General features: G+C 38.9%; 1 protein-coding gene across 5 annotated transcripts in view; it reads left to right on the top strand.

Annotated features, from left to right (window-relative positions):
* The window catches only part of RERE (arginine-glutamic acid dipeptide repeats), a 398,807-nt gene that overhangs the window by 132,916 nt on the left and 243,130 nt on the right, over positions 1-22,761 (top strand). For all 5 annotated transcript variants that reach the window (XM_036025254.1, XM_036025256.1, XM_036025257.1 and 2 more), the window contains one exon: positions 22,279-22,747. In XM_036025254.1, coding sequence (XP_035881147.1) covers positions 22,423-22,747 — 325 coding nt within the window. In that variant the 5' untranslated portion in view covers positions 22,279-22,422. The remainder of the gene's footprint in view (positions 1-22,278; positions 22,748-22,761) is intronic.

Below are 22,761 nucleotides of genomic sequence, written 5' to 3'. Positions count from 1 at the left end.
TTTCTCTAGTCTTTAGATAGACTCATTGGATCTGTGTAGTGCCCTTTAGCGACACTCTCAAGTGGAGAATTGGGGAACAGTGAAGATCAAGCCTGATGGGAGGAATGGGAGAAGAAGGGAGAAACCAGGGGCGGAGGTCGTCTGTGCCGTGTGGAGTCATGGAGTGCTGGAGCGGGAGAGGCTGCTGCAGTGGGCTTGCCTCCTTCCACCAGGATGTGTGGGTTTTGGTTGTTCTTCATCCTGCAGGGCATTTGGCACCTAAAATACTGATAATTCATAACATTTGTTACACTTGGTTTACAAAGTTTTTCAATTGAATTTTGGTGAATCATGAGAATGGAATTTTAGAATCCTTTTTTTTTTTTTAAGGTGAAGAAAAGGAGCGCATAGTGCTAATTCTACCAAACCATACATAGCATTGGGGTAGTTTTATTTTCCACTTTGAATCTGTTATCTTTCTGAGACTCATTCTCAGTTGTTATTTGGATTGAATTAAGGCATGTGAAGAATCATTTGTCATTTCTAATAAAGGCTTGGTTCAAAAACCTGATTGAACTGGTGTGCCTGTGGAAATACATGTCATTAATTGCCTCTATAATTTTATTGTAGGTTATACAGGGCCAGCATTTTTCCTTAAGTAACCATTACATGCTTCACATTCCTGGATATAGAGACATTAGTGAGTTAGTATACTGTTGTCTTTGCTGTGTTGGTGACATGAATTTTCATCACCTGTACATGGGAAGGCTCATTGTCAATACATAATGAACATTTGAGCTCAAAGAAACCAGGAAATATACTCATAAAACAAGACTTGATCACAGTCGTTTTGAGAAAGTTCATAGTAGGTCATACTCAATTGGGACAGATTATTAAAGTTAGCACAACAAAAATGCACGTTTGAAAGTTTCACTTAAGCAAAACAGAAACCCCCCAAGAAAACACATAAAATTTTCAGTGTCTCAGAACAGAAACTAGTTGTGTGGTTTAGGAAGCAAGTTAAAGGGCTGTGCTTTTGATAGCAAGATTATGTTGAATGTGAAGGAATTTATTGTTGTATTTCTTAACTGTTATATAGGAAGTGAGATGTATACTACTTGCAATTGTTAGTCATGAAATTATGAAGACTGTATTACCTGACTTTGTTATAGACAGCCTGTAGCACAAGGAAACAAACAAGTCCCCATTTCACACGTGAATGAACAGACTTCATCTCGTGGTATGACAGAACTATAGTACAAGAGAGCCTGGGGGGAGGAGGTTAGAAATCTTTGTTGCTTAGCCAAAATAGGCTAGGATTCAGAGTAAATGAGATTTGAGATAAAAATAAGTGGTAAGTCTCATTAGGGCTTTGCATGATTATGCTGAAATGAGAGTAGAGTATATAAAAATATTTTTGGTGTGGGCTTTATTATACTTAAGTGCCTACTTCCAAACCTAGAACTAAGTTGAGTTACTGTATTGGCCCAGGTCCCTTGATAGGAATGTTAGGATATAAAATAATCAGCCCCTCTTCCTCCAGCCCCTCTTACCTCATTCCTGTCCTGCTTCCTCAATACTACCCTGAAAATTCCAACTACAGACTGCATTTTATTCTTACTGGGATCTGTGAAAAATCTGTGATGTTTATATGACTATTTCAGGTAATTTCTATCTGTGTTGGTCCATACTATAGATAAGTTACATTTTATTTTCTTGATTTAATAAGAAGGCCTGTGTAGAACTTCAAGTGTTACCCAATCTCAAATTCTGTTTAATAGCATGTAAAATTCTTTTTTAAACTGTGGCTGAATTTAGGCATTAATAATTTTAGGTTTCATGTCACATTTCATATTTACAGGAGAAGGTAGGATAATATATAGAGAATGATCAAACTAAGCAAATATTTGCACTTTGCCACAGCGTTAGATGTTCTAAAATCAAGTAATTGCTATAGAAATTAAAGTTTAGCTCAGCTAAAGGACCAGCTGTCTTACCTTTTAAGATGGGTAAGATGTGGCTTCCAAAATCTCATTTGCAAAGAATCTGACAAAATTTTAAAAAGACTCTCAAGTTAATATAGTAATTTAGTATATGAATAGTGATCTATGAGATTCTTATAATCCTTTTATATAAAATTCATATCTGGTTTGGTTTGGAAGTGCTTGCATCTTTGTAAAAGCTATTTGATGGGAGTGTATCTTACTGTTGGTTATACATCTCTTGCTGCTGCTTCCCCCTTCACTCCTCTTATTTTTCTTTCTGGATAGTTTCTGCTACCTTTTTTTTGTAGGAAAAGACAGTGGTTTTAAAAGTCCATAAAATTTGTTTTTAGGGACCTCCCCTCCTCATTTTTAGCATTTCTATCTCTTGGTGCTTAAAATTGTGTTATAACAAATTGAATTTCCATTTTCTCTTTTTTTTCCCCCAAGGGTAGCGTTTATTTATTTTTAGAGAGCGGGGACGGGAGAGAGAAAGAGAGGGGAAGAAACATCAATGTGTGGTTACCTCTGGCACACAGCCCCTTACTGGGGACCTGGCCTGAAACCCAAGCATGTGCCCTGATTGGAAATCGAACTGGCGACCCTTTGGTTTGCAGGCTGGCATTCAATTCACTGAGCCACACCAACCAGGGCCTGTTTTCTCTTCTGTTTTACATGCTTTTCTACCTCCACCACATGCGCGCCCCCCCTTCCCCCCAACCCAGGTGTTTGAACTATTGGAAATTTTCACCTGTATTTTTTAAAGATATTTATTTATCTATCTATCTATCTATTATTTATTTTTAGAGAGGAAAGGGAGGCGGATAGAGAGGAGAGAAAGAGAAACATCAATGTGTGGTTGCTGGGGGTCATGGCCTGCAACCCAGACATGTACCCTGACTGGGAATTGAACCTGTGACACTTTGGTTCGCAGCCCGGGCTCAATCCACTGAGCTATGCCAGCCAGGTCCTGTATTTTTTTCATTATTTGTAGAAAACACATGGTAATGTTTTCTTGACATGTGTTCCTGCAAAATTGACCCATATTAGTGGGGAGCCGGTTTCTCTTATTCTTTACTTACCTGCATCCTTTATGTGTGTTTTTTTGTGTTTGTAATCCCTAATATGAGCTAGATGTGAATAATGTGAAAGGGTATTCTTTCGCTTCTAAATTGGTGGGGAACTAAGGTAATATAAATCTTTCTTTTCCTTTTATCCTAGCTGAGTGCTTTCTGTTCTCTCAAGGACTCATTTAAGCATAGATGTTATCTTTCACAGTCTGTTTCCTTTTTATCCTTAAACCTACAGTTCTGATTCTTATGTTTGAAGATCTAAGATATTTTTCAGACCCCTCCATCCTCCTTCTCCCCTTTTCCCTTATCCAGATGACTTTATACCCTCATTCTTGAATTGCTCCTTCCTGTTGTCAAAATTCTTCTGGAAATATTGACTGTTCCTTGGAGAGAATTTGCTTTCTAGATCACCACCCTACTTTTGCTGGCTTTCTCATTAGAAGCTCTTATTGGAAGGAATAGTTGCTTACATTTTGGCCTCCTTTCTTGGCAGAAGGCTGACCTTTCCCCTTAGCAGTCTTGGTACCTGGGACTACAAGGTAAAGGGAGGCCTCCAGAGAAGTGCAACTGATGCATACACTTAGTGGTTTTTTCTTCTGTATAGTGAAATAGTAACAAAAGCTAAAATGATCATTGCTGAAACAAGTTTATCTGGCCTCCCCCACTTTTCTCAAGTCTCTGTAAAAATGGTATTCATGTCCTACGACTGCCATTTTTCCAACACATTAAATCCCTTGCCACACACTCTTGTTGTGTAAACAGCCCCTCCCACCCCCATACATCACTCAGAAATAGGTCTCCCTGATTATTGTTTTTAAAGCCAGTACTGTGGTATTGCATTATGGGAAGGTGTTTAGAGGGGAGTTTTATTAAAATAATCCCTACTCAAATTCATGAGTTCTTCCCATCTTTTACCTCTCTTCCTGTGTATAAGCAGCCTGTGTAATCAACGCAAGTGGCATATAAACTAGCAAAGTGCTCAGGGAATGCTTTGAGATATTTCAGTCATTATACAGTGATTGAAAACATATGCTCCTAAAAGCACTGGTTTGTAGAAAAACAGAACTCTATCTGTCATCTTGTGTTATAAATACAGAGGCAACTTACCATCTTTGCAGAAATTGGGGTTTTATTTTTATTATGAGGAAAAATGTGTAGCCTCCCACATACTCACACAACAATTGCATAGGATTGGAAAAATCCTTTGAGAGCAGATAGACTTGTGATTTTATCCAGACTGTCATACATACAGCGCATCTGCCAGAGGACTCTCAGTTCTGATTTCAGAGTGATGGCATAATGTGTTGAGTGAGCCGGAGGAGATCAGTGTGGAGAGGGGAATTACAAAGGAGTGCTGGCGGTGAAGATAATGAACAAGTGATTCTAAAACTGGCAGGTGAGGACTTTGTTGGATGAAAGGTCTAGTGAGGCAAATTGCTTTCTTGCTCTCTTTTCCTCAGGTCAAGTTGTAGAAAGTGCTGAAGAATGGAAGAATAAAGCCTTAGATTGTTACTGGACTCTATCTTTCTAAGAGTTGTAATCTATTGTCCTTGAAGAGTCAAAGATAAGCCCCTTGGGTTCATATTTTTTTTTAAAGATTTTATTTATTATTTTTAGGGAGGGATACGGGGAGAGAGAGAGAGAGACAGACAGACAGACAGACAGACAGACACATACATCCAAATGTGCGGTGCTGGGGGTTATGGCCTGCAACACCAGGCCATGTACCCCTGGCTGGGAATCGAACATGGGACACTTTGGTTCCCAGCCCGCGCTCAATCCACTGGAGCTACGCCAGCCAGGGCTGGGTTCATATTTATGTATATCGTAAAGCTAATAGAGTTGATTAAAAGGGAGTGGATTACTATTGAAATAAGATTCTTAATGTTTTTATATATATACGTTAGATCTAGATCAGTACTGTCTAACAGAACTTTCTGTGATGATGGAAATGCTTCTGTATCTGTACTGTCCAATGTGGTAGCTGCTAGCCACACGTGACCAGCAAGCACCTGACATGCAGCTAGAGTGACTAGGAAATGAAGTTTTAATTTTACTTAATTTTATTTTTTATTTTATTTTCTATTTTTTAAAAGATTTTATTTATTATTTTAGAGAGGGAAGGGAGGGAGAAAGAGAGAGAGGAGAACCATCAATGTTGCGGGGGCCATGGCCTGCAACCCAGGGATTGAACCTGCGATGCTTTGGTTTGCAGCCCGCACTTAATTTTACTTAATTTTAATAGTCACATGTAGTCAGTGGCTACCGTACTGGACAGCACAGCTCTAGATTAAAGCTCATAAGTGATTCACAAGCTCACAAGCTCATAGGCTATACAAGACAAACATCTGAGGGTATTCTAACATACACAGACATGTTAGATTTTGTGGACATGGCCTTTTACTCCTTTATTTTCTTCTAGAGAAAGTTGGAATGAAAGGGGAGTAAGGCACTATTAGTGTGTCACATGGAAAATTACAAATTAATTTTAAAACAAAAACTCCAAAGGTAGTCTGTTTGATTAATATATTTAAGGAAAACATTAATAAGAACCTTATTATTCTGCTTTAATAATCTGTGCCCTTTGATTATAAGAGGAAAACTTGTTAGTGGATAATGAAAAATGAAATCTAATTGATAAATGGATTTTGTTCACCAAATATTTGATTGCTTTTAAACATTGCACAATTCCTATACCCAGGAATTTGTGCAGAAAGCAGGAGACCATGCTTCTGCTGCCAGGAAGAGGGTCAACATAGGGAAAACAGGTTTCCAGGGAGCTCTCTGAGAGCCCATTAAAGGGTTTGAGGAGTCAGAGCAAGCTTCACTTAGAACTGACAGCTTTTCCTGTCCAGCAAAAACTGAGACAACATTTCTAGGATCAGTTAGGATGTTCTAACAGCTTTCTGCAAAATGTTTATTGTGTTCCTCTGTGCTATGGGAGTCTTGAGTATGTGCAGAACACGGCCTTATCATAGTGTTAACTGACATGCTGAGATTCTAGTATCTGCTGAATGTTGTGCAGACGAGTACTTTACATGGGTTATCTTACTTAATTCCTCACAAAAGTTTCCGCAGGGTTGCCATATTATTACCTTCAGTAGATTAAGAAACCAAAGTTTAGGCAGCAAAATTGACTTGCCCACAGTTATAAAGCTAGCTAGGACCAGGGTATGTTTCTAACTTAACAGAGAGGGATTAGAGATTCATATATGAAAATTGTGTGTTAGTAAGTACTAGGGTATTTTTTACATCGGTTATATGTGTTAAAATGCTAAGCTGTTAAGTATGGACTATGACTGCAAAAGGAATTAATTAAAGAGGGAAAGAGTGGCGTGGCATGGTTTGGAGGCATCAAGGATTACTTGTTAGACAGTGAGGGGTTGGAGTAGACTTGAATGATACACAGTTCAACAAATGTTTATTGCGCTAGTAGTAAAGACGGTGTGAGCAAACCAAATGTAGGGGATACATACGAAGGCTGTTATTGAAGAGTTGTGGTGAATAGGTTATAATTTAGTTTTTTTAAGATTTTTTAAATTTATTTTTTTAGAGAGGGAAGGGAGAGAGAGATAGAGAGAGAGAGAGAGAGAGAGAAACATCAATGTGTGGTTGCTGGGGGTTATGGCCTGCAACCCAGGCATGTACTGGCTGGGAATCGAACCTGGGACACTTTGGTTCCCAGCCCGCGCTCCATCCACTGAGCTACGCCAGCCAGGGCATGTGAATAGGTTATATAGTGAAGACTGGAGATGCAGTTTTGTGAAGGAGGAAATTGGACCTCATATACTCTTTCCTTATTTTTTAAAAATAAGATACAGTTGATACAAAACATAATAGTTTCAGGTATACACTATGATATATTTATATATTTTGCAAAAACAGTCACCCACAATAAGGCTAGTTAACATCCATCACCACACATAGTTACACATTTTCTTGTGATGAGAACTTTTAAGATCTACTCTCTCAGCAACATTCAAATACATAATACAGTGTTATTAACTGTAGTCAGCATACTATTACATTATATCCCATGACTTATTTATTTTATAACCGATAGGTTGTATTTTTGGACCTACTTTCATGCTTCCTCAAATGTCTTGACTGAGGCTGTTCACAAACTGAGACAAAAGGTAGGTGTTATTTGTGTTTATAGAGAGTAAGAATTCAGGTCCAAGACAAATGAGGGCATTGGGAATGGAGAAAAAGCTCTGACAGTGTTTTCCCCAATGTTTTCCCCCGGAATTCATGTAGAGGACTAGTAATACCCACTGGTTGATGTTCTCTCCGGCCCATTATGTGGTGCCCATCACTTTGATTTGTTGGTCCTCTCTGGTAAACACATGCTATTCTGTCCTTTTCCTGGCTTGGAGCCTGGGTTGTGGCTAGGGCACACTGAGGCCAAAGATACTCCACTGCCTTGGTTACCCTAAGGTGGTTTAGGCTTCAAGAGTCTTTTATCTTTAGTTCCTTCTAGCCCCTTTCTGTTTGTTATCATTTTAATTGATGTCCCACTTGAGGGAGTTGATTTTCCCTTCCTTCTCCTGACTGGCATATCCTCCCTCTCTCCCTTCTCCCTTGTGAAAATATACCTTACTTTATTTAGTCCTTCAGCTTGCCATCTAAAAATATTTTGAAAAGTGAATCATTCTTTATGTGGTTCTGTAGTTTGAGTTGACATTGCTTTCTAACGTGTGAAGAGAGTGATCAGTTAAATAGTTAGGGTTTGGATTACCTTTCTAAAACTGGTCAATGGTTAAGGTTGCATGTTGATGGGGCAGGTATTTGGGGAGTCTCAGATTCCCACCAAGAACTCCTAAGATTAGTTAAATTGTAGAATGGTATTACTGTTGCCTATGACTCACATACTGTTCTAAGGAACAATGAGAGTTGGCATTGATTATTTACAAGTTTTGTAAAGTGGAGATGCGTTATACTGGGCAGTATGCTGTGGGTATTTGATTCTGTTGGTAATAACTTGTTGAATAGTTTTCATACCCACAGGCTTTTTAGACCCTTTAACATAACAATAGTGTAAACTTCAAGAGTATTTATAAGCAATGTGGTTCTACACTTACTTTTACACAGAGGCTTTATGTTGGTTTTTGTCTGCCTGTCGTAGGACAGACCCCCCCCCCCCCCCCCGCCCCCCAAACACACGCAGTTTGAAGGAATATGGCTTGGAAAATGCTTATGGTGTTTACATTGTGCCTTGTACTCTTCATTTAATGATCTTTCCTGGGTCATCTCATTAGTATCTTCTGTATGTTGATGGCTCCCAAGTCCCTGTTCTTTGCCTTGGTCTTTCACCTGAGTATCATTTTTATTTCGAGTATCTAATCTCAATCTGTATAGCTACTTAAAAATCTCTTCTCCGTTCAATTACATGTATTCCCATGTTCCCCTGTGTAGAAACTAGAGACAGAAGCCTTGGCATCATCTTCAGTTATCTCTCTTTGATTCCCATCTGGTTGATTAGCAAGACTACAATCTATGGGAAGGGTTACCAGATCACGCATAAACATATACATACTGTTTTTGATCCTAGGGAGTAAAGTTCGTTGTGGCTGTGGTGATGGGGCTCTCAGGATGCTTAAGAATCTCTTCATTATTGAGGACCTCATGGGTTTTTCATGGAGAGAAGAGCTGCCTTTTACTATTTTTGCCTTTTCTACACATTCCTACAATTCTGTAATATTCTAAAAAAATGCTTCTTACCTATTCATGTCATTTGTTTAAAAAACATCAAAAGTGACAGACCTGTAGGGAGGAAGAAGCAGCACATCATATCCAGCTGGTTAAAAACAACAAAAGTGTAAATTACCAGTGCTGAAAACAGCACAGGTCTCTAGGCAGTTAGTCATATTGTTAGTCAATTTACAAGTTGCAAGATAAAGCAGGGGTGACAGTAAAGAAAGGAACTGTGCATACCCCCAAGTTCCCATAGATTGGATCAAATTAACTTTAATCAGAAGTGGCAGTTTTTCCACTGAAAACATCTGAGAAGAAATTCTGTTTTCTGAATTGAGAAAGTGGATTTCTTTTGAGAATGCCGTCGTACCTTTATGCTTCATTTACATTTCAACCTTCCAGGTTGCATTTGTCGGTTGCTTTTGAGATTTATGTTCTCTGATTGAATATTGCCTTGCTTGTAATTTTCAGGTGTGCTTAAAGGTCAGTGGAGAGTAGAGTTCTTTAATATGTGTTTACATTGGGCAATGAACCGAACCTCTGATATTTTTGTGGTTGTGCAGTATGGGATGAGTATTTTGCTTGTAGGTTTAATTTTTCCTCGACAATAAAATAGAGAAAATCTGTCAAGGGAACTTGACTTTGAACAGTTGGGAAGATCTCATTTACTCTGGCAATTGCTCTACCATCCTTTTATCTTCCACTATATGGGGTGAAAGCTTAGAAAAGAATACCTGTGTGATATTGATTAAGCCTGCCAACACATGATCAATACAAGTCTTGTTAGCAGCTTTACTTGCTCCTGAAAGAAATGCAGTCTCTGCCTCCTTCAATCCTGCTCAGTGTTTATCACAGTTATTGTTCATAGGTGTGATCCTGTTCGGTTATTGTCATATTTTCAAACGCTTATTTTGAAAAGCCCTGCAGACATAGCTTTTCTTTTTTTCCCCTCCTTGTATTACTTTCCTTTTGATGATAATGTTCAGGTCTTAAATCAAAACATTCTCTTTTAGTCTAGTGATAGTTATAGGGCTGTGTTAATAATTTTTAAATGTCAAGATGGGGCTTATGCAGAAAGCTGTAACTTTCCACATATTTAATAAAATTTGCATTTTAAACTGTAATGCTATAGATTTCATTTGGGTATGTTTTAATATAAACTATAGCACTAAGCTTTCTCACCCATTCTTTAAAGAAACATGTCATTTAATTTTTCTTATTTGGTAGATATTTTGATCCCTTTATTTGTTTTACAAATTAATGGGGTTTTCAGTAATGATCTTTCCAAGATCTTCACAGACACTTGCTTTAGAGAGCTGCTATATTTATATTAGAAACCCCTAATGTAGACTTAATGGTTATTCGCTTTTCATTCCCAGGTGGACCTGGTAGGAGAGGTAAATGAGCTTTTGATTAGAGAATATGTTACGGGCTGAGCCAGACTGGGGTGTATTATCTGTGACATGGGGCCATTATATCACCCTGTAAAAGCTTGTTGCAATAAACCAAGTAAGCTGTTGTGTAAAAATAGGGACTATTTTATCTTAAATGTATGGCTGTTTCTCTTATCAAGAAAATTAAAAAGAACATTCTGACCTCCATGCTCATTTATTGTATTTATTGCTGATTATTACAGTTTTTTTTTTTTAGTAGATAGAATTGGTATTTCACCTTGAGCAAATGGTACTAAAGATTTCTTGTGTAAACTCCTGATAGAGGGTATTGGCATATTCTTCAGAGCTGTTTTTATTTTTCAAGAGGACTCTGAGAACTGTGAAGTACAATGGGGTTAATATACTGGGACCAGAGGCCAGGGATATCTGAAGCTGGATAACTGGAGAGGTTAATTTGGACACCTGAGGTCAATTCAGGACACCTGAGGGTGGGTACTTCAGGTGGCATTCTCTAGGTCTGTGCTGCCCCATGCTTCATTTCATAGTCTCTTTCTTTCCACTTGTAATTTACTCAATTTTCAGGTTCCAAAATGGAAAGTTCATTTAGTTTATTAGTGCCCACTGATTTTGACTGTTGCATTTTCAGCTTCTTACTGTGTGTATCCTATATCATTTGACAGCTCTTGGCAGTCTTGGGTGCCATTCCTGGTTATGGAGAGACTTTATGCTGAGAAAAAGTAAGCAATGCTTCCTTCATTGCTGATGAATGATAGCAACTAGATAATTCTGTGTAAGCATCCTTATTTAGAACTCCAGACTTTCTTCCCGGGTGATGACCCCTCCCCTCCTTTTATGGCTCTTCCTACTCTGAATGTTAATGCAGTCATTTGGTGCCAACGAGTACAGGAATCTGAAACAGTCAGCTATGGAACATGCTTGCCTTGGATTACCTGGAGTTCGTGCTTCCCATTGTTCCACATGTAGGAGACGATATTTGTATAGCGCATACTAGGTATACTGGAGACACTTTGGAAGTGTTTCTGTGGGACTTTGTGAAAAATTCATTATATATTCTCTAATATTCTAAAACAGGAAATGCAATGAGGGAAGATAACAAACATCAAATTTGCCTGAAATATCCAATAAAGTGTCTTCAATGGAAAATTTGAGTGTGCTTCTGTAAACCAAAAGTGTTCATATCAGGTTGTAGGTCTAAAATGCATGAAATTTCTGATGAAGACTTTTCATGAACATATTAATTTTTTGAAGATCACTATTAATGGAGAAAAATTATTCATACAGTAAGAGGTGGCAAATGATAGAAGAATAATTGTATTTTCTCTAGTTGCTATAAACATCTTTCTTATCATTAGCCAGAATTTGGTAATTTGATCTCTTTAAATTATATTTCCAGAGTATGATTCTTTAAATCTAGCCTCTTTCCCCTTTTTTTCCACTGACAACTATAATTATAATTTCTTGATAAAGCACATAGATTTTGCATCCAGTTAAACCTTTTCATATAAAGGATTTAACAACAGTCTGCCTTCCTTCCTCTCTATTTGACTTAATTCTTCTTTAGGATTCAAATTATGGCACTAGCTAAATAGTACTAGTGAGCCTTTAAAATCTAATTTTTCTGGAATTGAGCTTTTTTTAAAAATTTATACACTTACAGTTACTATATGTTTTCTTTCCTTTCAGTAGACCTTACAGTGTTCACTTTAGGGCCTCAAAAATGCTACCTAGGAAAGCTGTTTTTAAAATCCAATTACTCCGTTTTGTTAATTTGCAAGGTAAGAATCTTTCAGATGGTCCTCCCCAACCCCCAAGTCTTTATTTGGACAGCTGGCATATTTCCCTTTGAAACATGGGTGGTTTGGAGGTGGGAGGGTGCTGGTGTTCCTCTTATGTGTCTTCCTAGATTGGGAACCAGCCAAGACTGTAGCAGCCTGGATTTTATTAAATACAGTGTTTGGTAACATCATTAATATGGAATTTGTCTAATAGGAAACTGTTAACATGTAGAGGGCTTTTCTGTGAATGGAACAGTGTATTATTTTCATCCTAGGACTTTTCAGGACATCGTTCCAATACAGTCTTTCCACTGCAGCTTCACAAACTTATTTGGCCTGTCGACAGTATATTTGCCTCAAATATTCTTTTGCCACCTTGACTATTTCATCCCCATTTGTTTCGACAGCATCCAGTGTCATGGCTGTTGGTGTTGTTTGTATGATGAGGATTCCCAGATTTTAGCTCTAGCTTCAGAGCTTTTTGACCTCTCAATGCACGCATGTATCTTTGCTTGGGTATCTTCTAGACATCTCAAACGTAGCATGTTCCTAGCAGAATTCCCAGTTTTTCTTCTCCCCCTCACATCAGTAAATGACAACTCTACTCTTCCAGTTGCCCAGGCCCAAATCTTGGCCTCTTCTTTGATTCTCCTCTGTCTCACAGTTGGCCACAGTCTGACAACAGATTCCAGTGGCTCTTGTTTGTGGAACCTATCCACAATCTGACCACTTTTTAGCACCCACATAACCACTACCTTGTCTGAATCAGTAGTTTCCTAATTCCGCAGCACCTAGAGGGTGTCTGGCTGAATTCTCTATGCAAACCTGTACAATGGCACTTGTCTGTATTTCAGTAAATGCAGACCCCTCACCCCACTCCTTATCTCTGACTTTCTTCTTTGCTGTCACTGTTTGAGCCTACTGCTGTTGTTTGGATATGTCAGGCATACTTATGTCTCAGGGGCTTTTGTACTGGCCATTCTCTCTAGAATGCTTTCTTCTCAGATAACCTTGCAACTTGCTCCCTTACGTCCTTCATGTTAAATGATTCTGTATCGGTGATTACCTTAAATAAATTAACAACTCCTCCGTCCCCTTTGCCCAGCTTAATTTTCTCCATAGCATTTATCACCAGCTAATACAGTGTGTATTTACTTGTTTATGTTTTTGCCCCCTGCTCTGCTAACTTGTAAGCTCTCTACATTTAGAGAATTGTGTGTATTCTGGTCATGCATGTATCTATAGCTCCTAGGGCAGTGCTCAGCACCTAGTAGGTGCTCAGTAAATATTTGCTGAGTTATTGGAGGGACTACACTTTGAACATTTATGTTTGATGATCAGTGTTACAGCTACAACATGTAAGTGTTATGGTCTGGGTCCTGGGAATCCTCACACCCCCACCCTTCCTAGTCACTCACTAGTTGCTGGCATCTGGAATTGAGTAGTTCTAGTGGTTCTCCCACTTTTCTGTTTGAATGACATTAGGTTAGTAAAGGTGGCAAGGTAATACGTTTGGTCACACCCACTTGGAATAGCTCAGACATAGAAAATGACAAAATGAGTTTGGCGTAGACTTCTGATTTTAGTCAGAGCTACTTCTCCTTTTCACCTGATTCAGATTCTAAGTGTTTTTTAGGACTGCTCCAGTGAGTTTTATGGTTCTGTCTTTCTGTTGATATAATTTATACCCATGGGTTAGAAGTGCATTGTGAATGCTTTTGGCCTTCACATGTGTATGAAGTGCAACTGTGTTAAGTGTAGAAGCCAGTCTGTCATCACCGTCAGTTCAAATGCCGAGAGCTTATGTGCCGCGGTTCCAAACTGCTTTAGTGTCGGGGCGCTACGGACGGGAAGAAGCCCTCTCCACCTTACCCTGCTTGTTGAGCGTGCTGTGCAGAGATAGGAAGCCTGGCCAGGTATTCCTTCCTGCATGTCAAAGGTTACTGTGGCTCAAAGAAAGTTGAAATAAAACTTCTGGGTGTTTAACTATGCTTTTTAAAGCTTTATGGTGGTTTTCTCAATGGCAGAGGTGTGGAGCTCATGCTTGTGAATTTTATAACTGGATGCAATATTTTCAGCTGTAACAAAGCTTATGCTTTTTATTAGTTTGTAGTGTTGCTGTTTGTGTGTGTGTGTGTGTTAACAGCATTATTGAAATGTAATTAAATTATCATGTAATATACCCATTTAACATGTATAATTTAATGGCTTTTAGTATATTCACAGATATGTGTAACCTCCATAAATTCTAGAACATTTTTATCCCCCCCAAAAAACCTCCATATCCATGGCAGTCCCTCCCTAGCTACCTCCCCCCAGCCCCCAGGCAACCACTAATCTGCTTTCTGTCCCTATGGATTTGCCTTTTCTGGACATTTAATATAAATGGGATCATACAATATGTGTTTTTTTGTGACTGGCTCTTTTCAAATACCATATGTTTCAGTTTTAGCCAGGTTGTAACATGTATCAGTATTTCCTTTGTTTTATTTATTGGTGTGTGTGTGTGTGTGTGTGTGTGAGAGAGAGAGAGAGAGAGAGAGAGAGAGAGAAGCACCCATCTGTGCATTCAGTTGATTCTTGCATGTGCCCTGACCAGAGATCAAACCTGCAACCTTGGCCTATCAGGAGGATGCCCTCTAACCAACCGAACTACCTGGCCAGGGCAGTATTTCCCCCTTTATTGCTGGATAATGTTCTATTATACGGATACATAATTGTTTGTTTATCCATCTACTTGGCTTTTATATTTATTTTTTCTACTCTTGGTTTTCTATTTACGACCATGCTTTAGGAAGGTGAGATTAGGAATTTTTTCCCCTTTCACATGAAGGATTTGATTTAAAGGCTTTTGGTCATATTTGGCATTGTGGACACCAGGTTTTCTCTTTAGTTTTGTGATAGCAGAAGCATCCACTTGGCCGCGTGACCAGAGCAGGTCACCAGTGAGTAATAATACTACCTTCAGTCCTCGCCAGGAAGCATCAAGATTTTCAGGATATTTACATCTGTTTTTCAAATTCAGCATCTCACATCTGCGTAATTACCATTTCAGGCAGTGTTTTTTAATTAGTCCAGTTTATTTCAGAGAACAAAGAATGTGCGTTATTTTTATAATGGTGTCATCTTTATGAATTCCATATTGGTCAAGCATAATTTTGAATAAACACAGATGCTTAAACCCTTTGAAATCTCTTTGAAAGATTATTATGTTTAAAGCAGTGGTTCTTAACCGTGAGCAGTTTTGCTACCCAGAGGCTATGTGGCAGTGTCTGGAGGTACTGGTTGCCCTAATGGAGTAGCAGGTTGAGCTACTGAGTTTACCCAGGGAGAGAAAAGGAGTAATGCACAGGACAGGAATCCCATCCCCCAAATCCGGCCCAAAATGTGTATCGCACCATAGTTGGGAAGGCCTCCTTTCTTTTATCCCTTGAATAGAAGAGATACAACTGTTGGCAATGTACAAAAGTAAAAATTCTCTATGTGATTGGCAAAAACTTCACATTTAACTGTATAAGAAAGCAATTGCTTGTATGAATGAATGTATGTTCTTTAAATAAAGGGAGGTCTTTTTATTTTTATTTTTTAAAACCTCCTTGGGCACCTCAATTTTGGTAATTCCTTACTCCTACTTTGAATAAAAAGATTATGTGTTGTTACTTAATCTTGAGTTATTAATTGTAACCTAGAGTTTTGCTGTTCTGGGTACTTACTTATCCTACCTTTGCAGGTCCTGTGTTTTGTTATTATGTCTTTTTGGAAGAAATTAAGATATTTGTCAGAGTTCACCAATCTTAGTTCTCTCAGTTTTCCCCCAAAGCTTCTCAAGGAGTTGAGGAAGTCCTGCTCTAAACATTATACTCATTTCTGATTAAGGGACATTCGTTCTGTGCTTCTGTTTTGATTCCACAAAGGCCACTCTCTGAATTTGACTAGTTCATCCCATCTCGGCTCTTTAGGTACTTTCAATAAGACACATGTTTTGGAAATGGGTACATAAACTCAGGATTGGTTGAGTTTCAATATTTCTTAATCCCAAATGTAGAGAATCATTGAAGGGACTTGCATAGACATTTGTTTCTGTGGTTGGACTTGGTCAGGTGGAAGACCTTCCCAACCCATTTATTTTTTACATGGAAGAATAATCCTAATACCACAGTGATTTCAGATAAAACCCTCTGCATGGGTTTATAGATCTGCTGACCCCACATTTCAATGTTACGTTGCATCTTCACCTGTGATTTTCTGGCATATTATGATGTATTCTCTGCAGCAGGTTGGTGTTTATGAAAATGCCTGTTTCCTGTCCTGTGAGTACAAGTGATAGAGTGATATTTCCCTTTCCAGAGGTAAAGTCATTACATTTTCTTTCCCAGGATGTGGGTATAAAAGGGAATAGGAAACAAAACTGATTTCCCTTCTAAAGCAGTTGCCCAGCTACAGCATGCCTCCTTCTGGCTCCAGCTGCTTCTCTTGCCGGCATAGTGGGTCGCTCACTTAGGTCTTCCACGCTTGGACCATCTCATTTTGTTCCTAAAGGAAAAAAGCTAAAATATTTATTGAGATACACAAAAATGCAGAAATGGCAAAGGCAGAAGTGCTTGAGGTGCTTCGGTTCCTTCCTGATTTAGGCTTTCAGAGATAGTGGATTTGAAAGCAAGCTTGTTTGGATGGCACTAACAATTCTACCTGGAAAACAATCTCCTGCCAGACAAAATGAATGTTTCCAAAATGCTCTTTTCATCTCAATAGCCTACAGTGACACTGCTTAGCCGACCGTATTGGATAGCTTGGCTTTCAAGGCTGTGTAATTTAAGGCAGCAAAGCCTTGTGCTTAAGAGTAAAACTCCTGGAGTCAAGGGAGTTCATAATCCTAGGTCTGTGACATACAGATGTGTTATTTTGGTCTACTTGCTCAGCCTCTCTGTGCTTATTTTTACATTGGGAAGATGTACATAACATTAGTACCTACTGAATAGAGTTAGGATGATCCTATGACCTGGTTTCCATATGTTTTCCTGTATAATTATTAATCTTTTTAACTCTCAGATGTGTCCCAGTTGGACGATAAATTATTTTATTGCTCTTTAATAGTGAGTATTGAATGAATTAACATGTGTAAAATATGCTTCTGCATATTTAGTGCTCAGTGAGTGTTAGCTGCTTTATTATTTTAGGGGTTCCCCCTTTCTACTTAAGCTTATTTCCTACAGGTTTTTTCCTGTAACTGCCATCAAGGACCACAATTTAATCAAATACTTTTTTTTAAACTGAAATTTCTTGCACCTGGAATGTATCCTTTGTTTTGCTCCTTCTTGTCATATTCATGGTTTTTGAGCCAGCCCCAGCACCACCTCAGTTATTTACTCATGAAATATTTTCGTTCCCAAATGAAAGTCCCCTCATAATGCCCTCTTGAGTGATCTACCTTATGTGTGAGAGAGAGGCTGGCAAAAGTAATTCATGATTCAGGTTTATGTGCCAGGCAGTGTGTTAGGATCTGAGAATCCAAGGACAGGCAGAAACAGTCAAGGGACAGCCCCTCAACCCCTCAAGCTTCTAGTTTGAGGGTACAGAAGGGTGTTAATGAAATCACACAAATAAATGAAATTACACTTGTGGGAAGTGCTGCAGAGGGATTTTAGAATTTGTATAGGAAGAACTATTTACACTCACTTCCATGGTGATCTCAGTCTCATGTCCTTAAAAACTAAATTAGAAACTCAATTTTTATCTCTAGCTCAGACCTTTACCTACTTGATGTATTTGTCTGTTTTTTACAGGCTTCTTAAACTTAACATGTTTCTATCTGAGCTCCTAGTCTTCATCCTCAAACTCCCATGTCAGCTTCACCCATCCATTTGTCAGGTCAGACCTCTCGGAGTTGTTCTTGACTTCTTTGTCACACCACACCTCTCAGTTTGCCAGCACATCCTGTTTCACTCGTATATTAAAAATAAAGTAAAATGTCTCTTCTTCTGCACTGCTACACCCCTGGCCCATCCCAGCTACTGGTCTTTTACCTGGGGTTTCAGGTGAGCCCCCTCCCTCACCAGTCTTCATGTTGCATCCCTTCAGGCTTTCCTTCAACAGCCCGACTCATCTTAAATGGAAGCCAGATCATGTCTTTCTGTGATACTTGGGTCCCTGAAGTAGCTGAAGTGTCATTCTAGTCATTTTGTGTCACTTCATGACACCTGAGTAAAGGCCAAAGTCCCTCCTTTACTTCAACCCATCTCTCTCTTTCTTGTGCCGCTCCAGCCCCTCTGGCCTCCTCTGTCTTGAGTGCACCTGTCTTACTCCTGACTCTGGACACTTGCTCCTGCTTTTTCTTCTGCTGGAATGGTCTCCCTGCGTATGTCCCAGTGGCTTCCTCTCTCACATTCTTACTCAGGAGCAGAGCCGCCTCAGTGAGAGCTTCCCTGGTCAGTATTTAAAATTGCAGTCCTCCCACATTCCCTGTTTCTACGGAATTCTTCCGTTAAGATCTTTTCGTGTACTATATATACATATATACACACACATACAGTTGTGAGTACGCTGTTTATTCTTGCATTACTATTTATTAATTATTGTATTTTCCATACAAACAACCGTAAACCTACTTTTGTTCTGCCCTATGCGTGCGTGTGTGTGTGGAGGAGAGACAGAGACCTCCTTCCCTTCAGTGTCATTTTGTTATAATGTTGGTGAGGTGCTGTAGGGACTTAACTCTTATTTATATCATTTAATCTGTGGGAAAACTGGTTTTGTTACATGTTGTTTTGCCATAGGTCCAAGAACCTGTTGAAGACATTAAGTGAATGTTATTATCCTGTTGTTTATAACAGGGGTGTCAAACTCATTTTCACCTGGGGCCACATCAGCCTTGTGGTTGCCTTCGAAGGGCTTAGTGTAATTTTAGGACTGTATAAATGTAACTACTGCATAACAGTTAAGGGAGAGCTTGGCGCTGCTGCTGGGTAGAAACAAGATGCCAGGCCGGATAAAACAAGGTGGAGGGATGGATTCGGCCTGTGGACCTTGTGTTTGTCATCTGTGGTTTATGGTCTGTCTCCCCTGCCTCGCAACGTGCTTCCCAAGGGCAGGGAAGTTTGTATGGTTCTCTGCTGTTTTCTTGACACCTAGAGCAGTAGCTAGCACACAGTAGGCATTCAGTTGACATTGGTTCAATGAATAGATAGATTGCTGTGCCTCTGATGTGTTCTACATTAGATCTTCCTTTTGTTTGTGTTGAAGTATTTCATGCCATGTTGCCTGTTTAACTGGGTGGAACTGTGGATCAGCAGAGATGCTTTCAGTATGTTTGACTTTCTTACTGGAGAAAACTGTCTTCTTTTTTGGGAGGAGAGGGCAAAGTGAGTGTGTTCTAAATCTGTCTGAATCGTCAGCATGGATACACGCAGGAAAAACTGGCACCTGTGAGGAGCTGGTGACCCTGGCAGCACAGATTATGACCTGAGCAGCACATTGGGATCGGATCAGATGGGATTCACCTTTGAAAAACCTGCCTTAGAATCATTGGCAGGGCGCTGTGTGCAGACGATATCTTCTTAGTTCTCCTTCTGAGGTCTGTAAGGTGGGTGAGGTGACTTCTGTCTGGTTCACTTTATTGACTTACTGAAAGAAAGGATCAAATGGGATTATTACAGGGATCTGTAAACTCCTTCTTGTTACAAAGATGCTGCTATTGTATTGTCTAATGTGTAGATCATTGCTACTAAATTGAAGTGCCAACTACCTTCTCAGTGCCATCTGGTTTCTGTCTGGGTCCCTTGTCTCAAGTGTCATATTAATGTTGTATGTTGGCCATTGTAGAATGAGGCTTAGAAAAATTATAATTCTATAGGAAATACAGATAAAAAATATTTATATCCTCACTGAACTATATATTAGAGCCAAATGTAAATGGTAATTGAATTGATTTTTGCATTGTAATCCAGGGTTCTTAGTTATCTTGAAGTTGGGCTACACACAGATGTTGTTGATGCCTTGTTTTTGTTTTTGTTTTTTGTCCTCACCTGAAGACATTCTCCTATTCTCTGCCCCCACCATTGCTTTTAGAGAGGAAGGGAGAGAGAGAAACATCAGTGTGACAGAGGAGCATAGATTGGTTGCCTCCGGTACTGCCCTGGCGGGGTGGGGAGGGGAGTCACATGTGCCTGGACCAGGGATTGGACCTGCAGTTTAGGCATGTGCCCTAACCAGGGTTGAACCCACAAACCCTTTGGTTATGGGATGAGGCTCCAATCAACTGAGCCACACTTGCCAGGGCTCTGCTGTTGTTTGAATTTTTCTTTCTTGTTTACTCTTGGCAGAAACAACTCTGATTTCTTTGTGAATAGAAACACGGTATATGATTTTAAGGAGTTGTGTTGAATGTACAATTTGGACCTCTCTCTTTTTGAGTGCTAAAATAATATTTTTACACAATTTCCTAGAGTAGTTATCTTGGTTACCATAGGGAGAATGATCTTTTTCTTATATTTATCAGAAGTCTGTCTGTCGTACATTTGAAAGTTTTTCAGCCTAAGCTCCTTTCTCTTTTTGGACTCCTGGTAGACCTAGGTATGTTTTCAATGCCAGAAGAATGTTTTAACAACTGTGTCAACTAATAATTTTCTCTCTTGCATGGTTGGCTTGTTTATGCCTTAAACTTAAGCTTGATAGAGAAAGTAATATGTCTCCTTCTGTATTTTCAGTTGCTAACACCAGTGGCCTACTGGGACTCGGGAGTTTATTACTGTCTGTTTAACAGATGAGTCATCTAGGCAGGAATTTTGTAGGCACTAGAATAATTTTTCATTTTTTGGAAATATGTTTAGGAAATTACAGTCCTATCTGAAAGCATATTTGCTATATCAGAAGGGAGTGATCTCAGTTTGTACTACATGCTTTCACCATTCTAACTTTGCTTGTAGACTGTCAGCATTATTGCGTCTTCATTGGTTTATTTAATACCAAGGTTGTTAATATTTTTTTATTTTCATGAATGCCTAAGGGTATTTGACATGCAAAGGGGAGGTCCTTTCTGGTATCAGGTTTGACCTCAGAGTTTTGGAGAAAGCGTATGATAATTTTTATGTGTTTTTGTGTTTTATGTGTTTTGGGCATGACCAGTGAGAATTTCCTTTGCTTCTGAAACATATAATTGCAAATTGATTTGTTTGTTGTCAAAGTCAAGAGGACCAATCTTTTGTTTTCTTACCTGGCCCTAGTAACATGAGAAATGGGTGTTTTCATATTAATCAGTTGCCTCCTTTTTTTTTTCCCCATTGGAGCATTGAGGGCAAGGACCATGAGTTTTCCCCTCACTGTACTTTTAGTTCCTGATGACTGGCACATAGATAGTGTTTGGTATTGTTGAACACATTAGATGAGATAGTGGGGAAGACGATTAAAGACTGCAAAAGATAAACTACTGGTTATTATGTCTGTTCCAAAACTGACCTATAAACAAAATGTTTTTTCCCTCCCATGAAATTTTTACTAGAATTGGTGTTAGGCTGGAGTTTGGTATTATTCACTCTTCTCATTTTAAGCTCTTAACTTTACACTGCACTTGTTGGGTTTAGTTCTGAGGAGGAGTTTATTAGGGGGAAGCAATGAATAGTAGGAATTTGGAAGAATGTAAAAACCACCTAATATTTCCTAAAGATAGAAGGTTGTTTTAGAAGCTGTTATGTTTGGTTAAGGTAGAGATAATATATCTTTAGAGAAACCATTTTTCTTGGAAAATAACTAGAGTAGTAGACTTAGAAGATGTGAGCAATTGTAATCAAAGGCAAGAAAATCTTACTTTGGAGTTGTCACTTTTATTTGAATCAATTCTTAAGTTTATTGTTGGGAGGGGCTCTGGAAATTCAGAGAAGTGGCTAGAAAGTGTCTTAAGAAGATAGTAACACTGTGAGATATCCTGAGACATTTTCCAAGGCTATCTAAATTATGTTTTTTTTCAGGTGGTAATAATTTTTACTGTAGATTCTTTTTCTTTTAAGTTAATTTTATGCTGTGAAGTGCCTTTTGTATCATTGTACCCATTGTGTTGTCTACTGGGTACACTTTTTCCTTAAAAAGGAGAAAATAATTGATGTATAGAAAGTATAGTTCATCTTATGCATTAGACTTTTTTTTTTATTATTGCTGTTGTAGAAGATTCCAAACCATATGCTAGCTGAGGCCAAAACTGGATATAAATATATATATTTTTTAAATCACTTCTACTGTTTTTTTCTATGGCTTGTAAGAAGTTTTTAGGGTTAAAGCAGGGGTTAGAGATTCATTTAATAAGCATTATTTTATGAAAAATGTATGAGGAAATGATAAAGTAAAACCAATTTCTCTTTCTTTTTTCTCCTAGCATTTTTGAAACGTTGGGGTTGTTGGAGTGGTTGGATTTTCCCTGGAATTGAGTGAGAAATTCAGAAGACTGAAGCCCAGGCTTACTGTCTACCTTTCACGGAGGCCTAGCCGTGAGAGGACAGAAGAAGGCACGTGGCGAATCATGACAGCTGACAAAGACAAAGACAAAGACAAAGAGAAGGACCGGGATCGAGATCGGGACCGAGAGAGAGATAAAAGAGACAAGGCAAGAGAGAGCGAGAATTCAAGGCCACGCAGGAGCTGTACCTTAGAAGGAGGAGCCAAAAATTATGCTGAGAGTGATCACAGCGAAGATGAGGACAATGACAACAATAGTGCCACCACAGAGGAGTCCACGAAAAAGAACAAAAAGAAACCACCGAAAAAAAAGTCCCGTTATGAAAGGACAGACACTGGCGAGATAACATCGTACATCACTGAGGATGATGTTGTCTACAGACCGGGAGGTGAGGAGCAGTAT

This window comes from Phyllostomus discolor, chromosome 5 (assembly GCF_004126475.2).
Source record: "Phyllostomus discolor isolate MPI-MPIP mPhyDis1 chromosome 5, mPhyDis1.pri.v3, whole genome shotgun sequence".
In the NCBI taxonomy this organism is placed as follows: Eukaryota; Metazoa; Chordata; class Mammalia; order Chiroptera; family Phyllostomidae; genus Phyllostomus; species Phyllostomus discolor.
Note: the sequence above shows the minus strand (reverse complement) of the source record. Positions and strands in the feature narration are given on the sequence as shown.